The sequence below is a fragment of the Xyrauchen texanus genome, chromosome 36 (genome assembly GCF_025860055.1).
Source record: "Xyrauchen texanus isolate HMW12.3.18 chromosome 36, RBS_HiC_50CHRs, whole genome shotgun sequence".
Taxonomy (NCBI): domain Eukaryota; kingdom Metazoa; phylum Chordata; class Actinopteri; order Cypriniformes; family Catostomidae; genus Xyrauchen; species Xyrauchen texanus.
In genome coordinates, this window is record NC_068311.1 from 14,428,003 (window position 1) to 14,454,056 (window position 26,054).

The following is a 26,054-nucleotide window of genomic DNA, read 5'->3' on the forward strand; positions in this document are numbered from 1 at the left end:
GTATCCCTAATTCCCAAAAGTGAATGACCTATTCTTTCTTAAGACCATAAATATTATGTTTTTTAATTAAATGTTAATGATAGGTATTCATCTCTAATCTGCACATTAAAATGATTATAATATAATCAACATTCAGGAATTTTCAGTTCGATGGACACGGTGGGTTAGTGTCATCTGTAAAATTGTTCCTGCTCTCTGGAGTTGATTATGAGTATCAGCATTGCAATCACATTTCAATAACACATTTCCAAATATCATGTGTTACTGAACACATATCGCTACCTTATTTTTATTACAGAAAACAGACTGAGCACAGCTGTAGGCTGAAGATCCCAAACTTCTGCTTTCCGTTTTTTTATCTCCCATGGTTAGTGGTTTTACTTATTATTTGGAATCGTAATGGCATATACTTCACATGTGATGTGCCACACTATTGAAAGGTTGCTGTACTTTCATGTGCTTTGTATACTGTTCAAACAGGAGATCTTGGATACACTGCTTCATAATGAACTCATCACGAGAGACCACAAAAGCTACCGTTTATTTAACCGGTGTGCCAAATTTCTTTTTATAAATACCCATGGAGATGATTTGTTAGATGCTTACTTTGTAATTTTTTTCAGAACCATATGCTCCCTTAACACATCCTGTTTTTCTTCATTAAAACTACTGGCCTACCAGTGATACCCTTTGTGATCATCTTTGAATTTGCCTTATGGATGCATAGGCTGTTTTACATTTTCAATCTTGTAAGGATCTTCCAACCAAGCCAGTTGAGTTTTTTTGGACTTCAGTGGAGTTCTCTGTACCATTCTTCTATCCACTTGGCTTAATGATCATTCTTAAAGCATCCATCTGGTTGCAAGGAACTTCTCTGATATTCCATTGCAGTAATTGCACACGTTTGGACTATGCTCAAACCCTTCTCTTCCAGCCCATACAGTTCAGCTGACCTTACACAGAGGCATGGTCTGATAAATATGTAATTGCACAGGAGCACATCCAACACTACTGTACTGAAAATGTCCAAGATATATTTGAGACAGCATTCATTTGAGCTAACTGCAGATTGTTTGATTTCCAGGTATTATAGAGCAGCTGCAAGTCTAGTGTATGTGTGTATGTATATATAATTTGATTATGGCAGAGGGTCAGATATTTTAATACATAATCGCTTCATAGATGTGATTGCAAAGATATATTCATTACATTAGCAATACTTAAAATGGAAAAGACCTTTTTCTATTTAGAAATCGTATGTATTCTGTGAACATCCTGCAAAACAATCTTTTGGCTTAGCACAGGTTTTACACACTCTTAACATGTCAAGAGGTAGAAAGAAGCTTCAGTAATTTTGTTACGGTTAACTAAAAACTAAACTTCCCACTATAATCTGGCACTGACATGATTCAGACCCAATACACTAAGGGCACATCCACACTAATCTGTTTAAGTTTGAAAACTCTGTTTTCAGTTATCTAACATCATTGTTTTTAAGTAAGTACCGCATGTGGTTGAGGAGAGCATTTTTGAAAGTCTCCATTTTTCAGTGGAGGAAGATGCCATCCTATAGTGTGGATGAGAGGTGTAAATGTAGTAAAATCAATGCATTTTCAAAATGTAACAAGTTAGTGTGGACATGGCCTAAAAGTCCCATGATTTCAATTGGCACACATATTTTGTGCTTAATACACAAAGCTGGCACTGAAAAGTTTCATATATCTTAATGTCGACGCCTGCACATTTAACTGCAACTATCTCAAATTAAAATAAATACACAATGCCACACATTGTGGCCATCCTATACTACAAGGCTAAATAGATGTATGGCTTTTGTTTTACAATGTAGCATCATGGCTGCATAGAAAATAATCTCATTCAGTTGTTGTTCAGAAAGGAAGAGGATTATCTTTGTTGTAGGCTGTGGGTTAAATGATGATGTGGATTACTCCTTAGCTGTCAGTCCAATGAGGCCCAACACTGCTTAGGCCCATTTGGTACTGATAGGTTGGTTCTCGTGTTGAAGAAGGGCTATTGGTTGGATAGGCTATGAAATCCCTTTGTGAACACAATGGTGAACCAGGTTTCCTATGAAACGGGGAGAAATGTACAGCTCTTTCATGGGAGGTGGGGCCGGAGGGGGAGGATGATGATGGTGTGGGTGGCAGTGCCCGCTGTGGGGTGAAAGTGACTTGGTCAGGATGTGCTTGATGTGAACGCTGCATGGACAGAGAGTTGTGAGGAACCACAGAGGCAGCAGTGGGTGTGCTATTGAAGTGAGCTGTGAAGGGTTGGTATGGCATTGCCTCCATAGTCTGCATGCCATAGCGTGGGTATGGTTGCACTGATGCCCACATATTGCAGTTCAGCGAGGGGGCTGGTAGGTCATCTGTACCCACGGTGCTCCCTGCCTCTTCCTCCATTCCTCCATACATGCATGTCTCTCTAGAACCCAAAGTCTCACTGCAGTATGGATGGGACAGAAGGGGTGGCTCGTAGGATGGAGGAGAGCGGAAATAATGCTCCTCTGAAACTGCAGAGGCTGTTGTGTCCAGGTAGGGACGTTTACATCCTAGCTCCAAGTGTCTTGTGTTTTCTAAAAGAGAAGAAAATATCTGGGTTAACAACAGTTTGGAAATACATTCAAATAAAAATTTCGCTTCAAATATTCCAAAAAAGAAAAGCTAAGATCTTTACTTCTAGATAAACAAACAGATATTAATATATATAGTTTGCCACTACACTATACCTCTGTGCTTGAAACAGTGGTAAATGAGGCTGGATTCTCTACTAGAATGTAACGAATTGGAAAGAGCTTCCTGGGAATCAGAGTCTGGCAGGGGAACACCACTGTCATATTGGTAGTGAGAAACCACCTGTGGGTGGCTACTCAGCACACCTGTGCACAGTTTTCCAGACAGATGGCTGTGTGATGAGATAAGCCGCTGTCGAACCATGTTCTTAGAAATCATAGGGTAATCTTTCCTAGGAAAAGGGACACTTAATCAGTAAAATATCCATATTGTGCATTACGTATTATATTTTATAAAATAATCCTACCCTGGAAGTCTGGACACACGCAAATCACCCTCATCGCTGCCACGGAAACCTTTGGCAAAAGGATTGTTCTCAATTTTTAACTGGGTGATCTATAAAGAAAGATACAAATTAGCATTTGTATAGGTTTGGGAAAATATTTCAAGTGTATTGTATTGTGCGCCTCACTATGATAAGGGTTCTCGTGGTACCTTATGGTTCTGATAGGATGTAACAGAGATGAAAGCTGTCTCATGGAAGACATGAGTGCAGTAGGCTGTGTTCTTGGAGCCGAAGGCATTGTTTTCATCAGCTTTCACTATGTGTAACCTGGGCTGGTATTTGTGCATAGAGTTTAAGATGATCTGTGAAGAGATATGCAAGCCAATGTTAAGATAGAATTCCTCCATTATTTTGTGTATATACAGTACATACTGTATATGTGCAAATGTATAGTTCCTTAGGTGGTTAACTCACCACATGAGAGGATCAATAAATATGTCAAGAGGTTTTGGTCTGTGTTGCATGCAAGTAATCCAATTGGATCCTTTGTGTATGTGTATTTTATCATAGTGTTCTAGCACCAGTCTGCTTAGTGCATCCGTGTTCAGTGAAGCATTTAGTTGGGGTCATCCTCAACATAGTTCTGTCAGGGCCAATGAGCATCAAGGCATTTCCTTTGTTATGCCGACTCTCAGACAGAGAGTGAGGCAGCTCTCTTCTTTGTTGCATTTTTTTTTAACAGGAGTCAGGAGCACTAGTAACCCACCCACCACACCCCCCAGTTAGACGGTAGCCCTGCCAAATGAAAGGTTTCAGTGCTTCATTGGTTGAGTGCAGACACATGTGACCTTTGCCTGGTTGGCTGGCTGGCGTCTTGCAGTAATGCCATGTGATACAAGCTGCATTGGTGGTTCAAGATACAGGGATGTCTGCTGTCCAAGTGTATTAATCAAGAACCTTTGTCAGATCAATGCAAACTGCAAGGCTGCCCAGTGACTTTCATCTCCCTGTTTTCTTTTAATCTAAGATCTATATTTGGAAGTAGAGGATGTCATGTTACCTTAAAGCAAGATGGTCCTGAATTGAAAAATTCCTGTGTGTTCAATCTAAAGCAAGCTTGTTACAATCTTTGAGTGTTGCGTGTCTATGTAGTCAGTGGCTTGACAAGGGAAATCAAAGCATGGCATAGAGGAAACCAAATTAAAACACTACTAATCTGTCATAAAAATAACTGCAGCAGAAGTTGTATATAGCTTAGTACACTTAAACATAGGCACATTTGATCACGTTGGACAATTGACAGAACATTTTTGCTGTTTGATCCACTGATGTCTTTGATTCACACTGGTTTGTTATGGCATAACTTTAATGTATGTTTTGACTGTTACTTGTGTGGTAAGCACTAGCCTGGCTGCGGTGCCATTCTGTATTGGGATCTCGGCTAGCCAGAGTGTCCCTGCTGGTGTGGGCGTCAGTAGAGCTTAGCAACCTCTTGCTGGGCTCATTACTTGCCCTTATCACTTCCTAGGCATTCAACTAATCCTGACAGGCCAACTTTGTGCTGTTCTGATAGGTTATGAACCTAATGAGCTTGCTTCTGATGTGATTGCCTCAGACAAGCTAGGTCCAAAGGGTCCTTCTGGGCAGTGCTGCCATGGTCAGACTCCTCACCTCTGCTCCAATGTGTCTTATCTACTCTCAGATGACCATGACCGCATCTCTCACGTGAGGTGTATTCATTCTGCTGATTAAAAAGACATGGGGTATTTTCTCGCATTCAACAGCAGGTAGTCCCCCTTATGTGTACTTTGGAAGACCATATTCGAGAGCTATAACATTATATTATGGCACAAACAAACTTAAGAAGAACTAAGAGGCTTTTTTGTGTTTTTAATCTACAACTAAACATTTATTTCCATTGAGAAGCATTTAGCAAAATGTCTAAATTAATGCAGGAGTTGTTTCCTCACCAAGTCTAACTTGAAAATATATTTTTCTCACACTGTCCTCTTCCTTTCATAAGCACAAGTGTTAATAACTTTAATTGATAAAGACCAGATTTTGGATGCGTAATAATTGTAACTAATTTTGCCATTTGTAGAAAAAGGTTTCTTAAAAGCAACTCACATGCCCAAAAGGATCAAGGTGGTTGTTTGTGAGCTTCAGCTTTTGAAATGAGACCAGTTGTCTCATCCAGTGGGCCCCTGTTGCGGGAGAGTCTGGGTGGACATAGAGTCTTCCAGGCATGGCAGGCTCCGCTTTTCCTGCCACCATCCTATTGAAAAGAGCAAGAGACCAATATGCCAGTACTCTGCTTACACGTAACAGCATTAGCAATACTTGAAGACCTGCAGAATAAAGTGGGTGATGTGTGGTGGTTATGGCTCCGGACTAGCAACCAGAAGTTTTCTGGTTCAATCCCCAGAAGGAGTAAGCCTTGAGACCATTGTGCCCTTGAGCAAGGCACATGACTGCAGGTTTTTCTATGGCAACATTGTTGCAGAATAACATTTTGTTGTCCCTTGTCATATGGTATTAAATATAGATTCTGTTCTAGATATACATACCTGTCTGGCACCACTTGACATCATGTTATGGCCATACTGCTTTTAAAAGAAAGCTGTTTTTCAGTATCATGCAAATACTTCAGGTTATAGCAGCAGGCTAGGGAAAGGTTTGCTTTATGCAGAACATCTGTACATTTAATGACCTATTCAGATCATGAGTTGTTATGTCCATGGCATTATGGGAGTAATTCCCAAAGACTTGTGATGGCTGCTTTAACCATAACATCACTGCTAATTGTGTGTGCCTCAGAGGTGTCGCTGAGTATCTCCAGAACCAATGCTGGCAAATTATGAAATTCCAGCCCATCACACAGATTTTGAAAAGTGTAATAAAATACTGGTTCTCTTGATAAAACATGCTATTTATTAAGATTTGCATGGTGTAATTATTTCGTGTTTTTCCATGCTGGGGAAAAAAAAACTGATTTTATTTTATTTGTAGTGTCATTGTTTGCTGAGTTGCATGGGTGGATGGTGCCTAGATATCTAGTAGCATTGCCAGAGGTAAAGGGTCATAAAGAGGACAACACGCATCACCCAGCTGTTTTCAGCACATTGGTTTTGACAGACTGCCTGCTGTGGCCTAGAGTAATTAACTGTGTGCTAATGACAATCCATAGCCAGAGCCAGCATTGCATGGATTATCTGCAATGATGTATACTGTACTACATTGTTTGATAATAAATATGGCTGTAAAATGATTTTCCTTCAAAATAATCTTTTTTAAAGGTAGTTGGAAACAGGTCGTTTGATGTGCTAATTAACATTATCAATATTTAAAAGTATTAATGCTATTATTGACTTAACTAACTTATTAATAAATCAGTCATTACTTACAATATTTACTATTAATAATGTTTCCAATTTATAAATTATATATTTTTGTTAACCGAGAAGTGTAACTACTGTGAAGCATCTGTCTACTCAAGACCTCACAACAGCAGAGGCAGAGTGTAAAACTTTATACATTTTTTGTGCACCAGTGCAATCTGGTTTGTAAAGTTAGAGGGTGCATCAAGGGAACAGTCAGTCAAATGTGATTCAGTCACGTGTGCCAACCCATGGTGAAGCAAAATTGCCAAAGCCTCTGAGTATTCTTAAACAACTTTCCACAATGTGATAAATATGATTATTCAGCAATTGAAATGGTTAATAGAAGATTCTTAAAGGCAAAGCATATCCCATCTCTGAGCAAAGAAAGATCTGTTCTTCATTATTGTGCATCCATACTTTGACAAACAACAGCAGAAGAAACAGCAGTCTTGGTTCTGAAAATGAGGTGCAGAAACTTTAAATGTGGAAACTTACCACTTGTTGTCACAGAACTTGTACCGATGGTCATCAGCTGGGACAATGTCAGTTAAAAGGATGTATTTGGTCTTGGGATTCATCCCTGTGACTTTAACTTTGTAGCTGGGGAACATCCGTCTAAAGAGATTGGAGATTGTCATCTGGGTTACAAATGGTGCCATACCATTGACAGATAGCTATTATTTCACTTTAAAAATATACAATGGCCTTCTGTTCTTTGAAACTCAGCTCTATTCCAGGTGCCCGTCTTGTTACAGTATGAGAAATAAATGTTATCTTTATGTTCTTACATTACAATTGTCTGTTTTATTAACATACAAATATGGGCTTGTCTTTAAATGCCATTTAGATTGAACTGGAAAACTTAGTGTTATTGTGCTTTTGTCCTAAATGAAGGTCATTCTCTTTCAATCGCATCTACACAGGCTTATCTAATTTGTGTAATTCAGGTATCTCAATGCTGTCTTTATTGCTCATTACAGGAACAGGTTTTTCCTCCAAATGACCTTATGAAAATCAGACATAAGCTGGGGTGCATGAGCAACAGCTGAGCGCTGACAGTAAGCATGGATGAGACTGTCTTATCGGCTCTTTTGCGGGTTTTAACGGGCCTTAAGTGCAAGAGAATTATAGGAAGTGTTTGTTTTGGGAGGATGAGTACACGATAAGTGATCAGATAACAGCTTAACCTGTTTTTAGGACAGATTAGTTGTTTAAGAAGCACAAAAGGTCACTTATATCTCTAAGGTTGAGTTTTCCAACATCCCCAGACAACCCTCTGCGACGCTTCACACAGAAATGACTTAGTTGAACGTACTGTCTATTATAAAAGGCTACATACATCAAATTGAACTGTTATCCTCTGCAACCCCATATATGGAATCCTGATTTGCTTTTGAGCAGATATACACTGATTATGACCACCTGCCTAATATGCTGTTGGTTCTCCACGTGCCGCCAAAAACAGCACTGACCCGCTGAGGCATGGACTCTACAAGACCCCTGAAGGTGTCCCGTGGTATCTGGTACAAAGACAATAGCAGCAGATCCTTGAAATCCTGTAAGTTGTGAGGTGGAGCCACCGTCGGATTTGTTGGTCCAGCCCATCCCACAGATGCTCAATCGGACTGAGATCAGGGAAATTTGGAAACAAGGGCTACACCTTGAACTCTTCATCATGTTCCTCAAACTATTCTCAAGCAGTATGGCAGGGCATATTATCCTGCTGAAAGAGGCCACTGCCATCAGGGAATATAATTGCCATGAATGAGTGTACCTGGTCTGCAACAATATTTAGGTTGGTGGCATGAGTCAAATTGACATCCACATAAATGGCTGGACCCAGGGTTTCCCAGCAGAACATTGCCCAGACCATCACACTCCTTCCACTGGCTTGTCATCTTCCCATAGCGCATTCTGGTGCCATCACTTCCCCAGGTAAACGGCACACACATACACGGCCATCCACGTGATATAAAAGAATATGGGACTCATCAGACCAGGCGATCTTCTTCCACTGCTCCAAGTTTCTGATGCTCACTTGCCCATTGTAGGCATACGAGCAACGGTAGACAGGGGTCATCACTGGCACACAGCACAATACGCAGCAGGATGCGATGCACTGTGTTGTGATACATTCCTCCCGCAACCATCCGTAACCTCAGTAGACCAGACGGGATAGCCTTCATGCTTCGATGAGCCTTGGGTGCCCAACACCCTCTCACTGGTTTGTGGTTTGTCCCTCTTGGACCACTGTCAGTAGGTACTCACCACAGCTGACTGGGAGCACCCCACAAGCCTTGCTGTTTCAGAGATGCTCTGACCCAGTCTTCTGGCCATAACAATTTGGCCTTTGTCAGAGTCGCTCAGGTCTTTACTCCTGCCCTGTTCTCCTACATTCAACACATTGACTACAAAAATGGATTCTTTGCTTACCATCTAATCTATCCAAACATTAACATGTGGCCATGTTAGGAGATGATGTTATTTGCGTGACCTGTGAGTAGTCATAATGTTTTGGCTCATCAGTGTATATGTTTTGAAAGAGCATCTTTGTAAAATATGGGAATGACAGACATAATATTCTAATAAAGCAGACATAGTCATAAAACACATCAATGGAGCTACCTTTAGTGACCTCTTCACAAGAAAAGGTCTCTCTTTCATTTAATCCGCAAAGTTGCAAAAAGATAGTCTCCTTATAAACTCTTGAGTGCTTTTTTAATGGCAAGTCTTTTAAACAGCATGCTGCTAAACAGACATGCAACCCCATCATTGCACCACCCCACTCCACCAGGAAATTTCCACTATATCACTTTTTTAGGCCTTCTAAAGGATTCCACCAGCCTTCATACATTTATTACTGCAAATAAATGTGCCCTGTGCTAAATCATTTCATTACATTTGCAAATGCAGAGTTTCAGAGATCTGTGAGTATCTACCTTTAATATCTGGAGGGAGTGCTCAGGGTAGAGAGGTAAAGCTCTGTGTCTGGTCTAGGCCTGCAATCCAATCATGTAAATCACTCAGGGTGAGGGATTGCTAAAGAGGTGCTTTAAGCCATCAGGAGCATCTTAAACAAACTTGTCAGGCTATGCTCTGATGATGCTGTTTCTTTACAATAATTACAAAGGCCAGAGGTCCACAACCTTATTGTGCTATCGGTTGCGACATTGTTACTAGACTGTAGCAAACGTTATAAAAAATAAAGGAATATTCAGAGTTCAATACAAATCAGTTGACAACATTTGTGGCATAACGTTGAGTACCAAAAACATTTATTTACAGCATCATGTCAACAAAGTTTTAACATTGGATATAACTTTACACCAGAAATGTTATAGTGATTTTATCACCCAAATCATGTTAACAGTAAGATTTTAACATTAACGGATTGGCCCCATTCACTTTCATTGTAAGTGCCTCACTGTAATGCAGATTTTTGCTTTTTTAAAGAAAGGATGGACCATTTGAAAAACAAAATTTGTGGTAATGCTAAACTATTATGATAGTAATAGGAAGATTCCTTTAATACATTTTTTTAAGTTAAATACACTCAGCACTTAATTAGAAACACCAGTACATCTACTTATTTATGCGAATATCTAATCAGCCAATCGTGTGGCAGCAGTGCAATAAATGAAATCATTGATTTAATTTTATTTGGATTGATCCAAGATGGCAGCGCGGTAGCACGCAGCGGCCACTCCGGATCCAAAATGGTGCTATTTTTGTAACTTAGCCCGACTTTTACGGCACTTGGACATCGGAGCAACCGGTGTTCATGTCTACCATCGCCAGACACTGCTAAAATATAAGATTCATGCAACAAACAAGTTGCTACGCGAACTCTGCTTGCTGCGGAGACCAGGCCTTCAGTCCTCGCCGTCGCCAGATGCCGGTAGCCGGGGAAGGGGACGTCGTAAGTGGTGTGCGAGGAAGCAAGATGGCAGGGGTCAATGCTAGGCTAAAAACAAACCCTAGCCAGCCGGCTCTCCCGTCTATCCTGCTCTCAAATGTTTGCTCCCTGAAAAATAAACTGGACTACATCCGACTCCAGCAGACTACGCAGCGTGAGCTTAGAGACTACTGCGTCTTTGTTTTCAAGGAGACGTGGCTCAGTGGCAGAGTTCCGGACACCGCCATTCAGCTAGACTGGCTCGCCTCGTTTCGTGCCGACAGAAATGCAGCTCTGTGCGGTAAGACTCGCGGTGGTGGCTTGTGCGTTTACATCAACACAGAATGGTGCAATAACTCTATGCTAGTCTGTAGTTACTGCTCATCGCTGGTGGAGCTTGTGATTGTTAGATGCAGACCTTTTTATTTACCACGGGAATTCACCACTGTTATTATAACCGGAGTTTACATTCCCCCCAGCACTAACGCTAAGGAAACGCTCTGTGAACTGTATGGGGCTTTGAGCGAACTGAAGAACGCTCACCATGACGGACTGTTTATTGTCGCCGGAGATTTTAGCCATGCGAATCTCAAGACAGTGCTCCCTAAATTCCATCAGTATGTGGACTTTGCAACAAGAGGGGTGAAAACGCTTGATCTTGTTTACACAAACATCCTAGGCGCGTACCAGGCGGAGCCCCGCCCCCACCTCGGCTACTCAGACCACATCTCTGTTATGCTAATTCCAGCATACAGAGCGCTCGTCAGATGCAAAAACCGCTTCAGAAGCAGGTGAAAACCTGCTGGATTGATCCAAGTTGGCGGCGTGGTAGCACGCAGCGGCCACTCCGGATCCAAAATGGTGCTATTTTTGTCACTTAAATTTGTCACATTTCTGCTCTTCAGGACTGTTTTGAGTGTACTGACTGGCACGTTCAGGGAGGTTGCAACATATGGCGACTCTACCAACTTGGAGGAATACACAGCATCAGTGACCAGCTACATCAGCAAGTGCATTGATGATGTCACCTTCTCCAAGACCATCACCACACACTCCAACCAGAAGCCGTGGATGACTGCGGAGATGCATGTGCTGCTGAGGACCCGAGACTCCACCTTCAGAGCAGGTGACAAGGCTGCACTAAGAACAGCGAGGGCCTAACTGTCTCGGGCCATCAGAGAGGCAAAGCGTGCACATGCCCAGAGAATCCACAGTCACTTCCAGGACAGCGGCGACACGCGGTGCATGTGGCACGGCATCCAGGCCATCACGAACTACAGGACAACATCAGTTGCCTGTGACAAAGATGCCTCCCTTCCAGATGTGCTGAACGACTTCAATGCTAGGTTTAAAGCACAGAACGATGTGGTGGCTAGGAAGACCACCCCTCCTCCCAACGACCAGGTGCTCTGTCTTACCACGGCTGATGTGAGGAAAACTACGTAGAGTCAACCCACGGAAGGCTGCTGGACCAGACAACATATCCTGGCAGAGTGCTCAGAGGATGTGCAGACCAGCTGGCAGATATTCTTACCGACATCTTCAGCATCTCTCTGAGCAGCGCCATCGTTCCAACATGCTTCAAGGCCACCACCATCGTCCCCATGCCAAAGAAGTCTTCAGTGTCCTACCTCAATGACTAACGTCCTGTCGCACTCACACCCATCATCATGAAGTGCTTTGAGAGGCTCGTCATGAGGCACATTAAGACCCAGCTGCCCCCCTCACTAGACCCACTGCAGTTTGCGTATCGTCCAAACCGTTCAACAGACAACGCCATCGCCACCACCCTCAATCTGGCCCTCACCCACCTAGATAAAAAGGACTCATACATTTGAATGCTGTTCATAGATTCAGCTCAGCATTCAACACAATCATTCCTCAGCACCTGATTGGAAAGCTGAACCTGCTGAGCCTGGACACCTCTCTCTGCATCTGGATCCTGGACTTCCTGACTGGGAGACTTCAGTCAGTCTGGATCAGGAACATCATCTCCACCACCACCACACTGAGCACTTGTACCCCCCAGGGCTTTGTGCTCAGTCCACTGCTGTTCACTCTGCTGACTCACGACTGTGCAATGCACAGTCGAACCACATCAGGATGTGGACAAAACAAAAGAGATGGTTGTTGACTTTAGGAGAGCCCTGAGTGACTGCTCTCTGCTGAACATCGACGGCTCCTCTGTGGAGATTGTCAAGAGCACCAAATTCCTTAGTTTTCACCTGGCGGAGAGCCTCACCTGGTACCTCAACACCAGCTCTATTACCAAGAACGCCTCAGAACAGTAAGCTCTACTTTCTTCGAAGGCTGAGGAAAGCACATCTCCCACCCCCCATCCTCACTACATTCTATAGAGGGACTATTGAGAGCATCCTGAGCAGCTGCATCACTGCCTGGTTTGGGACTTGCACCATTTCGGAGTGCAAAGCCCTGCAGAGGATAGTGAGGACAGCTGAGAAGATCATCGGGGTCTCTCTTCCCTCCATCAAAGAACAAGAAAGCAACCAGCATTGTGGATGACCCCACACACCCCTCACACAAACTCTTCACCCTCCTGCCGTCTGGCAAGAGGTACTGTAACAGCTTCTTCCCCCAAGCCATCAGACTCCTCAATACTCAGAGACTGGACTGACACACACATACACGTGTCCTGAGCTGATCTTTAATTATTGTCACTTTATTCCTGGCTGCTACCTCAATAACTGCTATGTGCATAGAACACTATCTCATAGTATGTTATGTTTACATTTGTAGAGTGGTGGTGGTGTAGTGGTCTAAAGCACATAACTGGTAATCTGGTCATCAGAAGGTCGCTGGTTCGATCCCCACAGACACCACCATTGTGTCCTTGAGCAAGGCACTTAAATCCAGGTTGCTCCGGGGGGATTGTCCCTGTAATAAGGGCTCTGTAAGTCGCTTTGGATAAAAGCGTCTGCCAAATGTAAAATGTAAATGTAAATTTGCCATTTTTAGAAACTCATCTTTTTGCACTACTGAGTACTGGTCGACGCTGCACTGTCTCTCACTGTGCATATTGACCTGTTAATTTTTAGTAATTTATTGTACTGTCCCGTACTTTTTGCACACGTTTGCACGTGCACTTTATATAGGTATGTTATTTAGTCTGTGTAGTCTCATGTGGTTGTGTGTTTGTCCTATGTTGTTTTATGTAGCACCATGGTCCTGGAGGAATGTGGTCTCGTTTCACTGTGTACTGTACTAAATGTATATGGTTGAACAACAATAAAAACCACTTGACTTCACACAGATATGGGTCAGGAGCTTCAGTTAATGTTCACATCAACCATCAGAATGGGGAAAAAAATTGATCTCAGTGATTTCGACCGTGTCATAATTGTTGGCTTGAGTATTTCTGTAACTGATGATCTCCTTGGATTTTCATGCACAGTCTCTAGAGTTTACTCATAATGGTGCCAAAAACAGAAAACATCCAGTGAGTGGCAGTTGTATGGATGGAAATGCCTTGTTGATGAGTGAGGTCAGACTGGACTGGTCAGACTGACAGAAAGGCTACAGTAACTCCGATAACCACAATTGTAGTGCACAGAATAGCATCTCAGAATGCACAACACATCGAACCTTAAGGCAGATGGGCTACAACAGCAGAAGACTATGTCGTGCACTTTATTAGACCATAGTGTTCCTAATAAAGTGCTCAGTGAGTGCATATTAAATATATTTTTTGGCTTGTTTGTACATGAGATTGTTTATACAAATGTACAAAATATGTATATATAGCAAAACAAAATGCAATATGTATAGACCTAATGGAAATTCAGTTAGGAAAAAATGACAATGTTTACAGTGCTAATATTGATAATGTAATAAGTCTGACTACATTTACACAAGACTCGATCACATGTAATGTATGCTCTTTCCATTTAGGATGCCACACTTTGACATAATGACTGTCATGGTAGATCACATGGAATTTCTAATTTGGCATTACAATGGCTATGTTACAGTATTATGTTGCTGTGGGTAGTCACATTGTAGCACTGTATTTCTTATTACTTAACAGCTGCTGTTTTGAGTTTTTAGATATTGTGACAATATGCAGAGGAGTCCAATTTTTTTCAGATGACAATGATTAGTTTTCTTAGTTATCTTAAGCACAGTGTGTTTATGTGAAGCAATTTGGACCTACACTTCAGTGTATATGTGTGCGGAAGACAGTGAGAAATGGAGAGTTTGAGAGTGTATCATATCAGTGTCAGCATGTGCATGATGCCAGCTGTTTCTTTTAGTGCTCTTGCGCTCCCGCTCTTTCTATGATTCATGCTATCTGTTGTAGACGCCAGCAGTGCATAGATCAAAAGGCACTGGATGATGAAGCAAGAGGGGTCCTTTAGGGCCTGGGAGATGCCATCAAACAGGGCACCATGCTTCTCTGATGCTCACTCTGACGGGCTGTGTACAACTAACACCAGCCGGCTTCTTTCAATAGTCATGCTTAGGACTGGGCTACAGACATGTATGCACAATAACAAGCCATTCATGTCGACACTACTGGAGTTGTAGCAGAGTTTAGCTTTGTGTAGTGTTCAACACTATCACTTTTTCTTTAGGAATCAAAGATGAGCCACAGTTCTGTTTGACCCACTTTCTCTCCATAGCTATTAGTGCAGATGTATATTACATTGTTTACACTAAATAAAGAAAGCGTGATTTATTATTTTTATCTATTTTTAAACAATCATTTTGACTCCATTCTTTGGAGTTTCACCTTGCTTTGTGGAATTCATATAAACAAAATACTGATATAAGCAAATTTTTTTACTATATTAGAACAATACATTTTACTTAACAGTGTATTCTTCACTGAAAATCTCTACTGTTGAACTGCATGTACCGTGCAGAAATGGCTCAAGCCTGCTATGTAACACAAGACCACGATGAGAATCATTGCATGAAATTGGCCTCAATTTTGTGTAATGGGAGCCATCGTGGAGAAACTTGCTGAGTTTTCTCAAGATTTACAGTTCAGTGAATGGCTGCCTAATGTCCTACAAGTAATACCCCCATCCCCCTCCCAAAAAAAAAAAAAAATTATTTTGAAAAGCTCTTCCTGCTTCATGGTTCGACTGACATATTGAGCATCTTTAACAGAGCCTGGTGTCCATTATACACAAAATATGTAAAATGAAATGAGCTCATCTGTTGTTGAAGCTGCATGGAAATACAGGCTCTTATTTGTTGCGCAGCTGTGACTGAACAGTGCTTGGCTCTTCAAAGGGTTTAAGGATTGTTAGAGCACTTTATCAGTTGGACAGGGGGGAAGCCCATCCCTCACAATTTTACAGCATTAAAGAAAAATTGTGGTGACCTTTTGCATTTTCCACAGAGAAGCCCTGAGAAATGACTGGCTAAGGCTGGCAGAGAGCATTGACTCATTCTCTGCTTAATATCCAGGGTCTTGCTCTTAATCCATAGGGCACATTAAATCTAACACACACGGCTGCAGTTTGTGTTTTCAATTAGATATTTGTATGCGCAGGAATTTAGCCTTGCATTACCTTGGTAGCATAATATTTTATAAACATTCCATTAAAGTGCTTTGCATCTAGGCATTTCATGCAACTGAGACTTTTATTAAATCAGGCTTTTTAGATTTGTATTTCTTACTGTTAGCAGGATGACCTAGCTATATTTATGTTGACCTGTTTGTACACATGGGTGGAAGCAATGCTGTGTTCTAACCTGCCTGCTTTGGTGATGATCATCTCGGTTCCGGCCTCGTGGAACTTCTTCCATAGATCCCTGTCATGAAGAACCACTTTGATGTTTTCAATGTTCTGAAGGAACACATAAAAAAAGATGAATGATATGAGTGGTTTATGTTGAGGGAAAAACATAACAAAAATTATTACTAATGCTATAAATTATTTTGAATAGTTTAAGTAATAATAATAATATTAATTTCATGAAAAAAAATGTCTTTGTCTTTTATTATATAGCTCTTCCAATGTTTTATTTCAAAATGAAAATGGAAAAACTGTTAAGGAACAAACAGCAGAGTGTAACCTTTAGCTCTTCTGTTATGTTACATTGCATCTTTTAAATAAATGTAAAGACCCACAATTTTAAACAAACCAGGAATGATTAAACAGATGCAAATGATTGGCCACCTGGTCAGGCTCAGTGTTTTGGGGAATGATGGGAGCTGTAGGCAGGCCCAGATCCGAGGAATCACTGGCAAGCTCAGGATGCCCACCGGACTGGGCCACGGTCAAGCCTTCATCCGCCACAGTTAAAGCCTTTTCCTGTAGCATTTCTGTAGAATTGGTAAAAAAAAAAAAAAGACGGCTTTTTTTTTTAAAGACGGCTTCATAATGTCTTGGGAGAAAGAAAACAGTGTGCCCATGCATTCACTTATTTCAAGATGGAAAATACATTTTGATTAAATAGTTACCAAAAAACAGGCATAATTTAAAACATTTAAGTAACAATGTTATTCTAAGAAATAATAATTCCAACAATTATTTATAAATGTTAAGCAAAAAACCTGAAAATACAATTATAATTTCGATTTACTAAAATGATAACTTGCAAGCACATAAGTTGTTTTGTTGCTTTTCCAGTAATTTGGCCGATTCAATCAGTAATGATGAAACGGTTTAAAGAAAATATGTTATGCAAATATAGAACACTGTACATGTCATAGGCTTTGCTAGACCCTCTATATAGGATGGCTTCAGCCACTGCACTAGTTTGAAGCGTGACACTTCAAACGAGTGAGGATTAGCATCTGTTGACCTACTGATTTAGAGGAGGTATGTCATTTGTTTAGTTCAGTAATCTTGCTTAACAAGAAGAGAACACTGCTGGCTGGATTAATTAGACTGGTTTCAGATGTGAGAGAGCTTTATCAATGGTTTAATGATCCCTTCAAAACACATAATGTTTATTTGTTGCCACCTACTGGCCTGAATCTTTAATTTTTTTTATACCTTTATTTTAACAGGTTAGTCTCTTGATAATAAAATCTTTTTGAGTGATTTTCTCTTTTTAAAAGACTCCAGTCACATGTTAATGACATACAGTACAGAGTAACATCATCTGGAAGGTAATTCACTGTACTAAAAATGCACAAGCTAAATGTGACCTTTATTGTTATAATAGTTTTTTGTGCTGTTTGACATAACTTTAATCTATACATGTTGCAAAATTATTGATTTATGTTCTACAATTTTGTTAATAAATGGAGAATAAAAATATTATTGTTTTATTAATATGAAAATGACAATATTCTGAATGAACATTAGCTGGCTGTCTTGAATGATATACTGTATATTATGGGGGCCAAACAGGCAATCATTGCATACAATTTAAATATATAGTTGTAAATCCTCAATATATATACTTGTAATTCCAAATATGTAATTGTAAGTCTGAATATATAAATCAGAATATACATATACAGTTATAACTTCATGATCAGGCATGATCATAGACAGATGTTCTTGAATAAAATGTTTAATTAAAAGTAGATCCCTTGTCTAAATAATTCAGAATTACTCAATGATCACCCAAATCTGTTATCCAGACCAAGTGGTGTCTTTTTCTGCTTTAATTGTATTTATTTATTTTTTTCTTCCCTTTTTCCCCCAATTTGGAGTGACCAATTCCCAATGTGCTCGAAGTTCTCGTGTTGGCGTAGTTACTCACCTCAATGTGTGGGGTGGTGGAGGACGAATCTCCACGTCTGAGACTGTCAATCCGCGCATCTTATCACATGGCTAATATTGAGCGCATTACAGCAGAGACTTAGCGCATGTGGAGGCCCACTCTATTCTCCACGAGATCCACGCACAACTCACCACGTGCCCCACCGTGAGAGAGTGAACCACATTATAGCGACCTCGAGGAGGTTTCCCCATGTGACTCTACCCTCCCTAGCAACCGGGCCAATTCGGTTGTGCTTAGGAGACCTGACTGGAGTCACTCAGCACTCCCTGGATTCAAACTTGTGACTCCAGTGGTGGTAGTCAGCGTCAATAATCGCTGAGCTACCTAGGCCCCTCTTTTTCTGCTTTATTAAATTGAAGGCTGGCCGCAGCGTGGACGGCAAAGGTGCTGAGAATTTGGGGTCCCTAATAGATAATTCATACACCGTGGGGATGTGGTTTAGTGTGGGGGAAATCAATTCCCCTAGCATAGTTACTCATTCATTCCTATTAGAATAACGAGGGGAATTATTTGATAGATTTGGCTATTTTAACAACGAAAAACATGTCAAAAAGCTTTTGTGTAGTTGTGTAGTGTAAAAAATTATATTTGATGGCCTTTAAATCGATAAGTATATAAGCCTTATACGTGGAAAGTTGTCTGGTTATGACATTATGGTGTGAAACAAATAATTATATTAAGCACGTTAACTATTTTAGTCATATATGTAAAATTAATATATTCAGGATTTACAACTATATATTCAGATTTATATTTACAGTAATGTGTGAAAGGCACTCACAAAAATTTCTTAAAATATAATTACATAAATATTAATGTCATACAAAGTCCAGTAAACCGAAAAAAATCTAAATCAATATTTTGTGTGAACACGTTTATCTTCAAAACAGCACCAATTCTCCTACTTACACCTGGATACGGTTTTTCTTGGTTGTTGGCAGATAGGATAAACCAAACTTCTTGGAGAATTTGTCACAGTTCTTTTATTTATTTAGTCTGTCTCAACTGCTTCTGTCTCTATGTAATCTCAGACTGACACAATGTTCAGCGGAGGGCTTTGTGAGGGCCATAACATCTGTTGCAGGGCTCCCTGTTCTTCTATTCTATTTGCAAAAGTAATGTTAATGTTTGAGTATAACATTTATATTTCCTATTGACATACTAAAGTAGCAGATATAAATAACCATCTTAAGACAAATCTTTTTGTGAAACATCTTATGCCTAAGACTTTTGCACAGTACTGTGTATATTCAGATTTATATATTCAGGATTTACAACTATATATTCAGATTTATATTTAAATTTACATCTATATATTCAGATTTACAAGTATATTCAAATTTATATTTATATATTCAGATTTATATTTACACTGATCAGCCACAACATTAAAACCATCTGCCTAATATTGTGTAGCGTCCTGTTGTCTGACACCAATAATCATCCATGTGATTCTCAAATCAGCCAATCGTGTGGCAGCAGTGCAGTGATCTCAGTGATTTTGACTGTGATATGATTGTTGGTGCTAGATGGGGTGGTTTGAGTATTTCTGTAACTGCTGTAACATCTCCTGGGGTTTTCATGCACAACAGTTTCTAGAATTTACTCAGAATGGTGCCAAAAACATCCAGTGAGCAGCAGTTCTGTTGGATGGAAATGCCTTGTTGATGTGAGAGGTCAACTGAGAATGCCAGAGTGGTTCGAACTGACAAAGTCTATGGTAACTCAAATAATTTGCCCTCTACAATTCTGGTGAGACAAATATCATCTCAGAATGCTGTTCTGAGATACGGGTTGGTGCTGTTTTGGCAGCACGAGGGGGACCTACACAATATTAGACAGGTGGTTTTAATGTTGAGATTTCTTTTTATATATTCATGTTTACAACTACACTACTGGTCAAACGTTTTGAAACACTTATATATTTTTTTTTTCACATTTTAGAATAATACTAAAGTCATCAAACTATGGAATAGCATAAATTAAACTATAGGAATAATGTTGTGACTAAACAAAATCCGAAATAAATAATAACGGTGTTATATTTTATCATCTTCAAAGTAGTCACCCTTTGCCTAGAATTTGCAGACATGTACTCTTGACATTTTGTCAACCAACTTCTTGAGGAATCACCCTGGGATGCTTTTAAAACAGTATTGAAGGAGTTCCCATCTATGTTGGGCACTTAGTGGCTGTTTTTCTTTATTATTTGGTCCAAGTCATCAATTTCAAAAACTTTTTTTTTATAAAATTTTAGTTTTATAATTAAATAAGTTAATATGGTGGCACAATTATATTTTTGGTCTAGAAAACTAATTTCAAACATTTAATCATGAGAAACATTTCAGACAAGTGTTTCATATATATATATATATATATATATATATATATATATATAAAACTGTGATATATATCATGTACCCCCAACCCCCACAAATAAAAAAAACCTTAAGCTTATGCAAACTAAAAATGACATGATATATAAATAATGAAAATACCACTAATGATTTTGTTGCTCTTTGTTCCCACATAGTCTGCTGTAATTGATTATACACACAGTCATGGGCTGCAAAATTTTAGAAATTATGTACATTAACATTTACATTTTGTGAAGGAAAGTCTGTCCTCATAGCATGACCTTGCCAATTAATTTCAAGGAATGGGTCAAAATTCGTTTGTTCTAAAGTATTGCAAGATTAAATATTTACATTTTCAACATTTTGGCACCTCAGTTTTATGGAAGGGTGCTAAAAACGGCTGATTCCATTAAGGGAGGTCACAAACTTAGCCTTCTCACGCACCTTCTGCTCATGCTCACGAAGGGTACATCTCACAGTGAAGACATTTCTGTACTGCAACACACTGTCTCCATAATGCTGCCTGTCTACACGGCAGAAACCAAACTGCTCTCATGGTGAAAGCCAATCCCCTCCCACCCACTCCTAATCTCACGCATGTAAACCATGTGAGTGTGCACCCTTTAGATAAAAGGAGAAGAGCGGGATTCTGTGTAAACTTGGGCAGACATTTGCCAAAGCTAATAAAGATAAAGTCTGACAGGCACCATGAGGCTACAGCAAGTCAGCCTTGGACTATTCCAATCCAAAATGTGCCTTTCACTTACACTGTTTAACTAAGCCCAGTGAGCGAGAGTTCTGTTTACATCTCTGTCACCCCAGACCTATAATCCACTAAACTATTCCTGGCAGATACTGCTCTGTGCACACTGGGGTTGGCTGGATATTTTCAGAGCCTGTTGTCCAAAACGTTGAACACTGGAAAAAAATGTGTTTGTTTAACTTAATTAAATTGTGGACATTGGTTCCACACAATGAAAATTAGTTTATTTGATATGAAATGAAAATGTAGGCTCTACTCAAACATTTGGTGTAGTGAAAACCTGTATGAATTGAGTTAAATGAATTAACATGATTTCAATTTGATCTGTTAAAATAACTATTGAACCTTGCAGCTTGATGGTAGCTATAGCAACAAACACATTAGCTTATTACATATATCGTTTTATACTGCATAACAAGTATGGTGCTGCTGAGAGTCTACAGATCGGCAATCAGTCATTATACTGATGATTCATCAGTATTTGCTTTATGAGAAAAGCAATACACACTGAATTTCTGGTAGTAATATACACAATCTCAGCTTAACCATTAGCTCTTCTCTTCTCCACAATGATAACCTCCAAAGAAATTCAACATGACAGAAACTCCTCTAAATCCTAACATAAAACCAAGTCTTCTACTTGTTTCATTTTGTGTAGAACTACTTAAAAATAACGCTTAATTTTAACATTTACTTCCTCAATCCAGTCCCATGTAAAGCTCTGCCCAGTTTCAACAATACATTGATGCAACAAATATTATTTACATATTCCCAACTCAATTGGAATAAGTGAACATAGATGGATTTGTACGCAATGATATTAAGTTGTGACCAAATTCTAAAGAATTGTATTGCATCAGCTCATTTCAAATAAGCTAATTGAGCAAGCAGTAAAAATCACTTTGAGTGAATGCATCCATTAGAAGTCTGAATCCATTTGAACATTTCATAGCAATGTGATCATATCACTTTTTGATGACTCTGTTGATTATAACTTGGATTTTACGCACTAAAATTATGTTCTCATCTCAAACTTAAATGTAATAAGTTGATTTCAAGTTTAGCCTACTGGTTTAGTATTTTCAAAAGAGCTGCTTTTCCTTTTTTATTTTTTATTTTTTTGTGAAAGGTGGCCAAATTTCAACAAATCCCCCATTTTCTTTTATTAATTAATAAAATTGTTTGAACGTGGACTTTGATAGTTTGGCCATGTTTTTTCCACCCCAACTTCACCCAGTTCATAGTAATTTGTTTTGGAAACCTAAACGCTCTCTTTTGACTGAAAAGCTGAAGTGATTTCATTTATTTGGGAGTCATCTCCCCAGATCTGTTTATATATATATATAGATAGATATATATATATATATATATATATATATATATATATATATATATATATATATATATATATATATATACAGTTGTAATGCATATTATTATAGCATCCCAGTATCTTTTGGTTTGCCCATTTGTTTTAGTAGATACAATGTGTTTTACAGAGACCAGACCCATAGACTGCTAGCATACATCAATTTTCCTGCTCATGCGATTTAAAGGAATTCTTTATACTGGATATTTTAGAGCCAGGAATATGTAGGTTATGGCTGCATGAATTTATTCACCATCATCACGAAGAGTACATGAATAATATAATTGTGATGGCCCTGTTCAGGTGTACTTTAACCATGGAAAATTGACAGGCCTCAACAGCTGGACAACAAATTTGAGAACATTTTAATTTCCAATTCAAGTGATTCAGTTGAACACACGATTGCAGTGTCATTTTCATTCGTTTTTGGAGTATGTTGAGGAATTAAAGTGTGGGAAACAAAACAAACAAACAAAAAAGATTGACGGGATAAGTCGTATATATCCTTCTACAGCATAATTTTGTTTTAGGTGGAGTTTATATGGAATTAGTGTGGTTGTTATATTATGACTTGAAGCATTTCACTTTGGTAGATATTTGATTATATAATCATATATCCATCCATCCATCCATCCATCCATCGTCAACCGCTTATCCTGTGTACAGGGTCGCGGGGGGCTGGAGCCTATCCCAGCTAACATTGGGCGAAAGGCGGGGGACACCCTGGACAGGTCGCCAGTCCATCGCAGATAATCATATATTTAAATGCTTATTGTCTATTTGATTAAAACAGCTATTCCGAAAAAATAAAGGTACATTTCATGACGACAAACAGTTTAGATAAATTAGGGTTTTTTTCCAGCAAAATTGCTGCAGATAAAATTTGACTGTAGTCTAAAAAGTGATTGTTAATATAAATATTGCATTTTTACATTATATTTTATTTTGCACATTGACATCAATAATAATAATGAGAAGAAGAAATAAAGCATGTGTTGTTTTCCGAGCACAGTAGTAGCCTATTATCCGAATAAAATGATGCTATAAGGCCTTTGATCTGCTCCATCCCTGAAGACAAAAGCATGGGTCAGGATAAAAAATAACTGCATTATCAGATGTTATTATCTGTTAGCCTGCTCTCCCAAAAATATTTTTTAAATTAAATAATGAAAGCGCACATAAAGGCATTTTAATATGGATCACATCTACACGTTCATACAGCAGACAAAACCAGAAATTAAACTTAATTCTCCTTACTCGTCTAAATCGCATTTTAAGACAATTACGGACAGCTCCTAGTCAGTGCTTTATGTATGAAGGGCTGACGCCTTCTCGCTGATCGGTTCATTTGATAGAGAAGAATAGATCAACTGCGTCTAATCGCATTACCGTCCTCCGTGCATCTTAAGCACACCAAAGTACGGTTCAGTCCGGTACAAGGTTTCAAAGCAGCTCGATATTACCTACTGAGAACAAATGTAATGTTACCTCATAAAAATAGTATGTTCTGATATCCTCCATATCATTCCAAACCGCAATTGTCTGTCCACAGCATGCGAGTGTAGCTGCTCAGCATCCCCTGTATCTGATCATGAGCAACTCTTCCCCAGGGTCTGCTTCTGTTGAAATAACGCTGGTAGACTCGTAACACTGGAGAGGATTCGTCTCAGAGGTGAATGGGGGAACTCGGTTCGTGATGTTTTCTCGGAAACACGGAGTATCCGCTCAACAGCTTGATTTGTTAAAACACCAGGGTGAATAACTTGGCTTACTCACTCCTTCCCTCCTTCTCCCAGTGCCTCATCGCTGACGTTGCTCTCAATAACACCAAAACCCGAACAACCCGATGCCCGAGTTCAGACAGACTCACGACTCCAAACGAATGTTTGTCTCAGGAAGATAGCGCGTTAATTGTACAACATCATTTGTTCCCTCTTCTTCTTATCCTGAATAGTTTATGAATATGATGAGTAAATCAATAACTTCAAATGAAGTATTTGGGACACTCAAAATCTGTTTGTCATATAAGCTGCTTGCACATGCATGACCAGAAACAGATTGAACATCAGACTATCTATATGGCATGATATTTGTCTGGTTGTATATGTCATGGCTTTATCAATTCCACAGTTCAATTTGTTTCATTTCCCGCGTAGGCTATTTGTTCCGCTTCTGAATGCTCGCATGTTTGAATTTGAAATCTGCAGAGGATTTACAGTGAAATATGTTTGCGGTTTTAGAGTAAATGGGTCGAAGCATAAGGCTGAAAGATCAATAAATCACCTGGAAAGTTCGAGGGCCGTGGGGGCTTTGACGTATATCTACTGGTGACATCACCAAATGAATGGCAATAGTCCGAATAGGCCTATGTCCTTCACGAAACCATTTGTCATTCTCGCCTATGTAATTTTTCCAAACAGGTGATGTTATCTGATGAATTCGGCTGATAAAAATGGGGGAGACGGTTTTCGGTTTTAGGACAGGCCTCAGTTATGGGTCAAATCTGTTTTGTGCAGGATTGGTGAATGGGGTGAAAATAAATTGTATGTGTTTCGTTTGAATGTGTGAAATATTTGTTTTACCCTGGACTATACACAGATTATTTTATTTAGAAGGTTAACCGAATCATTGCCTATAGGCCTACATCTACACTAACTTGTTTAATTTACTTTAAAAGTTAATCTGCACCCTCCGTCCTCCTGAACTTCTGCAAAATTGTGTGGTCACAATGTGTGATTTAATAAAAAAAAAAAAAAACTTTTTACGCAATAGTTATATAGAACATTTTATATAGAATTTGATATATATTTATGTTATATATATTTATATAACATATATAAATACATAAGTATAATTATTTATTAAGTGTAGCTATATAACACACACTATACTAATACTACTACTACTACTAATAATAATAATAATAACAATATTTTTCGGGAACGGATTATAATGCATTTATTTGTGTTATAGGCAACTGTGCGCATATGTTGTTGGTATTTATTTCTGCATGTATTTCCGCTGTACCTTTAATAATAAAAGCGTTTATTTAAAAAAGAAAACATTAAATACATCAGCCTAAATGCGCACTTTATTGTTTATTTAAAATCTCGTGGCATTTAAAACCATTGGGGTCTTGAACTTTTCCTAAATTGTCCAAATAGTGCTGGTGTAATACTCCGCTATTACCCATGACAATCAGATTTTCTCGTCATAGATTAAAACGAAAACAAATAGTTCAATCATATTTCATAGATACAAGAAAGCAACTGCAAATAAGAGCTTGCCCATATAAACAACAAGGCCTATAGGCTACAAGACCCACATATTCTTTCAAGGGAAATTTATTTTAGGCTACAATCATTTGCTGAAATCGTTGTTTAAAACGGTCCCAGTGCGTACCGTTATCACACGTGATTGAAAATAATTGGTCTTACCTCCACCTCTCTGATCTTATACACCCTCTGTGTGTGTGAACTTCAGGATGAGACTCGCTGAAGATGGGCGCTTTCTTGGGGATTCTCAAGTAGGCAAGTTA

The 26,054-nt window shown here is 39.2% G+C and overlaps 1 protein-coding gene across 3 annotated transcripts; it reads right to left on the reverse strand.

Annotated features, from left to right (window-relative positions):
- Positions 1 to 26,054, reverse strand: LOC127630009 (T-box transcription factor TBX4-like). Of its 3 annotated transcripts, none has more exons than XM_052107376.1 (9): positions 25,954 to 26,054; positions 16,467 to 16,612; positions 16,039 to 16,133; positions 6,915 to 7,034; positions 5,167 to 5,314; positions 3,249 to 3,401; positions 3,061 to 3,149; positions 2,750 to 2,985; positions 1 to 2,596 (listed from the first exon to the last, which is right to left on the reverse strand). In XM_052107376.1, exons 2-9 carry the CDS (start codon positions 16,608 to 16,610, stop codon positions 1,953 to 1,955), a joined length of 1,629 nt encoding a protein of 542 aa, XP_051963336.1. In that variant the 5' UTR covers positions 16,611 to 16,612; positions 25,954 to 26,054; the 3' UTR covers positions 1 to 1,952. The 3 variants fall into 3 exon arrangements, with proteins under 3 accessions (XP_051963336.1, XP_051963335.1, XP_051963337.1); XM_052107375.1 differs by lacking the exon at positions 25,954 to 26,054 and adding an exon at positions 24,005 to 24,275; XM_052107377.1 differs by lacking the exon at positions 25,954 to 26,054 and adding an exon at positions 20,829 to 20,880.

What these genes read in the sequence shown, in the direction of transcription:
- LOC127630009 (XM_052107376.1), bottom strand. Translation starts at nt 16,610, where the DNA reads ATGCTACAGGAAAAGGCTTTAACTGTGGCGGATGAAGGCTTGACCGTG. An exon ending in AAGTTCTGTGACAACAAGTG is followed by an intron (nt 5,315 to 6,914) that starts GTAAGTTTCCAC and finishes TCTTTTCAATAG; the next exon opens with GATGGTGGCAGGAAAAGCGG. An exon ending in CCACTGTTTCAAGCACAGAG is followed by an intron (nt 2,597 to 2,749) that starts GTATAGTGTAGT and finishes CTTCTCTTTTAG; the next exon opens with AAAACACAAGACACTTGGAG.